The 5165-nt window shown below is 41.2% G+C and overlaps 1 protein-coding gene across 3 annotated transcripts in view; it reads right to left on the bottom strand.

Annotated features, from left to right (window-relative positions):
* Positions 1-2233: 2233 nt before the first annotated feature.
* LOC108228442 (protein NLRC3-like) overlaps positions 2234-5165 on the bottom strand; it is a 17909-nt gene continuing 14977 nt past the window's right edge. For all 3 annotated transcript variants that reach the window (XM_025003235.2, XM_025003236.2, XM_037974806.1), the window contains 2 exons: positions 3561-3734; positions 2234-3419 (listed from right to left, as the gene is read on the bottom strand). In XM_025003235.2, the coding sequence (XP_024859003.1) occupies positions 3389-3419; positions 3561-3734 (205 nt within the window). In that variant the 3' untranslated portion in view covers positions 2234-3388. The remainder of the gene's footprint in view (positions 3420-3560; positions 3735-5165) is intronic.

Raw genomic sequence — 5165 nt, 5'->3', positions numbered from 1 at the left:
CGCGGGGAGAGAGCTTAGACTCTGCGCCTCCACCACAGCAAAAAGGCTCTTTTAAGAGCCACTCAACTCCACCGAAGAGCGCATTCCTTTTACTCTCATACAAAGAAACCCTGTTCCCGTAATCCTGCTGACACCACCACTAGATTCAAAGCTCTGACAATAATCTGCACCATTTAAACAAATCAGGCGTGTCGAGCACCTTTAGACCCCTCAATATTTCAGTCGTCTGAGAAACTTGATTAGATCATAATGCACCAAAACGAGTTACTTCCTGATTCTTCCTACTTAGTAATAGTTCGCTGCTATTTTCCTTGAAATTCAGCCTGGAGAGCAGAGTTTACGCAGATTTAGCAGTCAAATTTGGTCAATATTTGGTTTGGACAGGTAGCCAATAAATTGCTCACATTTCTGCCTTTTTAAAGAAATATCTGGTTAAAAAAAAAAGGGAACACGGGGCATCTAAGAGAGTCTGATGTGGGACAGTCTGCAGTTTGAGATGAATAATTTACAATAAAAACACATTATTATATCCTGGGATAAGATCACGAGCTCCTTCAGATCCAGAGTCTCAGGCGGACTTAATCTCATCTCCTCTTCCCCGTGCGCGCGCTCTCGTGCTACATCGCGCGCACGGCTCTCAGCGCTTGTTTGTGGATTTCACAGATCCTTCTAAAGGGCTTCCCCTGTCGGCCAGGCGCCTGTCACACTGGCTGTCTGAGGCCATGTCCTCTGGATCACAGGCTCCTCAGGGACTCGGAGCTCACTCCACCAGAGGGAGTTCATCCTCCTCCTTCGGTCATGCGTAATTACGCATGAGGCAAAGGCTGAATTTGGAGGGTGTTTGAGTACAAGCAGATGTTTGTCACTGTGGTGCTGGTCGGACCCACTGAGACTACATCCTAAGTCAACAGTGATAGCCACTAAGTGGGAAGCCTATACATAACAATGTTGGTTACTGTCATCCTAGATTCTAAGTATGGGTTCGGCCCTCTGAGTTCTGGGTCTAACTGGCTCCTAAACTGCAGAAAAACGTCATTTGGGAGCTGATTACCCGGGAGCTGAATATCTCTGTACGTGGAGGATAAACCCACTGGAATGACACGAATGGCCTTACCTGAGATTTTTGGCCGCCATCTTGTCAAGTGTTACATGTGTCACTGTAAAATTTCATAGTTCCAAACTAAATATTTAGTTCGGACCCAAATGTTTAGCCAATATGGAAATTCATTGCCAAAAGCATAAGTGAAATTTCAAAATAAAAGCCGAACCTTTAAATATACACCTTGCCAAAAAAAAAACCACCAGCAGAAGAGTTGCTGCTGACCACAGTGAATCGCTTCAGTTTTCTCTCATGTATTATATTTTATCATCGTTCTTGTCCTCTGGACATGTCAAACGTGTTAACAGAGAACATCAGACGAGCTGGTTCGGCTTTTATTTTGATAGTCCACATCTGCTTTTCGGCAAGGGATTTGCATATTAGCTAAATATTTAGTTAGCAAATTAAATATTTAGTTTGGAACTATGACACTTATAAATGTATGAATAACAGGGTGAAAATATGACTTTTTTTATGGAAGGCTAAATAAACTAAAATATTGCTGTTAATGTCATGACTTGTTGGATGCACTGCAGGAGAAAGCCTCTTCTCTCTAAAAACAACATGGCAGCATGACTTAGGTTTGGAAGGAACATGCTGGTGGAGAGTCTCAGTCATACAGGAAACAGCAAATTCTAAAACAATTCAAAATTACAAAACAACAGGATTTCTGTTCTGTAGCGGAAGACGTTTCACTTCCCATCCGGGGAGCTGAAGAGTGTGGAGTCCCCAGCTTTATTCTGCATGGGATATGCAGAATAAAGCTGGGGACTCCACACTTTTCAGTTTTGAATTGAGAAAGCTCTCCAGAGAGGAAGCTAAATGTATTCAGGTATAGAACAGAAGTTCATGTTCTGTTTTTTTTATTTGGGTGAATTTGAAGGAAACACAACAGTCAACAACAAATGAATGAACAGCAATAAAATCAATCAAATTATCTTTTTTATTCTCATAAATGCAGTTACATTTTTCTACAAGGAAGTACAGTTCATCTGTTTAGATCAAAGGTTTACTTTTAAAAGTCTTTAAAAAACATCCTAAATTGAGCCCATCAGCTGACAAACCCTCCCACATACAGAAATTTTTTTTGGTTGTTATTTTAGTTCTATTTACAGAAACATTTGATTAGAAGGAGAAGTTAGAAGAAGCAGATTGTTTCAAAGTTTCTGGCCACAGCCCTGCTGCAGGATCTGATGGACTCTGAGGCTGGAGAGGAGACCAGGTGTTCACACTTTGGATGTTTAGGGCCTGGGCCTTCAGTTTTTATAGTAAAGCTGATTGGAGAGCTTTTCATCAATGAGGGGTCCACACAAAGATAGCCACCCTTGCAGGCGTGTAGCAGTCTAACCATGCTGCACAGCAGACACCTGTCTGTCCTCCAGGTGAGATATTACAGCTTCTTTCTACATGCACTAAATACACTTTGTCCTGGAAAATCCTTCAGATTCTCATACTTGAACAGAACAGTGTTAAATGTTAACAGAATGAGCTACACTCAGCTAAAAATTGTCAAGTGAAAAACGGACGCAGAAACAGTTGGCAAAAAGAAGAAATCCACTCAGGAATGCGTGTTTTTCAAAACATTTATGAACATCAGGAATCATTTAGGCTTTTCTACGCTCGTCAGACAACAGTGCCTTCATAAATCCTCTGAGGAAAGTGAGAAATCTTTTCCCATCACCTTCATGAACATTTGAAAATAAACACTTCATATCTGATGATGTTGTCCAAAACAGCAGAGTAAAATACTGTATCCGTGACATCAGAGCTGACCTCAAACAGTCCAAGTCTGTATAAAAAGTACAAACTCTAAACCAACTCAGCACACAAAGTCAACAAAGGCAGTTCCTCTCAAACTACAACACATCTATACGTTCAAAGCTTTAGAAGTACACATCTGTACAATGACACTGTTACATCCATCTTTATCTACATTCAGTTTGCATTTTTTTCTTTAAATCCTATATATACATCCAAACCTGTTAGAACTTGGACTGTCTCTGTCATGATGAAGTCATTTTCATCCATTGTTTATCCACCATATCAGATGGAGCAGCTTACGGTGGGCGCTGCGCTCTGCTTTCAAACCCATTTATGAAGATGTTGAGCTGCAGTCGTCCTCATAGCTGCAGATGTAGTCAAAGTCTGGAGAAGCTTCATTACTTCCTGATCTGATACTGCCAACATCACTTTTTACTCCCCCCCCCCCCCAAAGTGCTGATGAGCCACCTGTTTTGGCTCTGATTCAACAACCAGCGATGAGCTGTGGTAACTTGGTCTACATCTGGATCAGATGGAGTCTGATAAAGAAGGAGCCCACCTGCAGAGAGAAGACAGAAGAAGAGGAGACAAATTCCCTCCATCAGCTGTCAGTCAGTGATGCAGCATCATTCAGTAAAAGGACCAACTTCACTGAGAAGAAACTGCAGGTTTACAGAACTCACTCAGACCATTTACTGACCTCACAGTCTGCAGTTTGTAGTCTGGACTCTTCACAAGATCCAAAAGCTGCTGAACATCTGGAGCCTTCAGGTCGTTTCCATTCAGACCCAGTTCTGTCAGATGGGAGGGATTAGACTTCAGGGCTGAGCCCAGACAAGCACAGCTGATCTCTGACAAACTGCACTGCTCCAATCTGAATAAAGAAAAAAAAAGCTGTGAGCTGAAGCCAAAATGATGCAGGTTAAAACTGAAATATGAACTAAATTACTGAATGGATGTCAGAGCCACAAAAACATTATCTATTAAAGGCCTAGCATTCCTTGAAGGAATGCCGCCTTTTATCCCAGTTTGACACTAAGATCATCTTATGATGAGAAAGATGGAGCGTTTTGGTCAAACCTTGGAAATAATGTTATGGTTTACATGACAAAAAACATTAAACCATTGTTTACTTTTACACCTATAGATTTCCTAAATCACAAACTGTGTTGTCATGTATTTGTATTCAGTGGAGAATAATTTAGACCAGGTTTGACCAGAACCAGTATAACTCCCTCCAAGTTGAAAAACCGTTATTGATATTTACTGGCATTTAACTGGACACAGGTGCCACCAATGATGCCATGAGAACTGTACAAAAACATAAAACTGGCTCACAAAAAAATCAACACATTCTTTTTCTATACAAACACAAAATATGAATTGCATACCTCATTGGTCGCATTAGTTTGAAGTAGTTATCAAAAGCACCTCTTGGAGTACAACTTCCTTTAACTATGCAGCACCAAACTGCACTGCACACTTCGTCAAATCCCTCTTTTTTCTGAGAAAAAGAAAACATGCTGCCCCCTACTGAGTGTGGTGTGCAACTGAAAATATCGATCTAAACCAAACAACAAATCAAACATTGGTTCCACTCTGGAAACAATTACACAACCTTTAAATTTGCATTTTAAAACAACAATATATATTACAATCAGATTTTAATAAACATAAATTATTTTACCTTACTTTAAGTTGTTTATTGTAACGCAAACTTATGAAATTAACTTAACTGTATGACTGCCATAGATGGCAGCCACAACCAGCATTTTAGATTTTGACCCAGAGCTGATCTAAGGTGGTCCAGATGTTAGAAATTGTATGAAATACAATTTGGTGAGAACAGGGAACAGGTGGAAGAGAACCTGGAGAGGTGGAGGTATGCACTTGAGAGACGAGGGATGAAAGTCAGCCATAAGAGGACAGAGTATCTGTGTGTGAATGAGAGGGAGGCAGGTTGAACAGTGAGGCTACAAGGAGCAGAGGTTACAAAGGAGCAAGGAAAACAGGAAGTGTGGTAAAGAGGTGAAGAAGAGAGTCCAGGCAGGATGGAGTGGATGGAGAAAAGTTTCAGGAGTGATTTGACAAAAGGGTGGCAGCAAAGGTCAAAGGAAAGGTTTACAAGACAGTGATGAGAGCAGCTGTGTTGGATGGTTTGGAGACAGTGGGACTGACAAAAAGAGACAGAACTGGAAGAGGCAGAGCTGAAGATGTTGAGGTTGTCCTTGGGAGGGACAAGGATGGACAGGATTAGGAATGAGGTCATCAGAGGTACAGCACAGGCTGAACGACTGGGAGATAA

The sequence above is a fragment of the Kryptolebias marmoratus genome, linkage group LG3 (genome assembly GCF_001649575.2).
Source record: "Kryptolebias marmoratus isolate JLee-2015 linkage group LG3, ASM164957v2, whole genome shotgun sequence".
NCBI classification, from domain to species: Eukaryota; Metazoa; Chordata; class Actinopteri; order Cyprinodontiformes; family Rivulidae; genus Kryptolebias; species Kryptolebias marmoratus.
The sequence above is the reverse complement of the archived record's forward strand: the minus strand, read 5'-3'. Positions and strand labels throughout refer to the sequence as shown.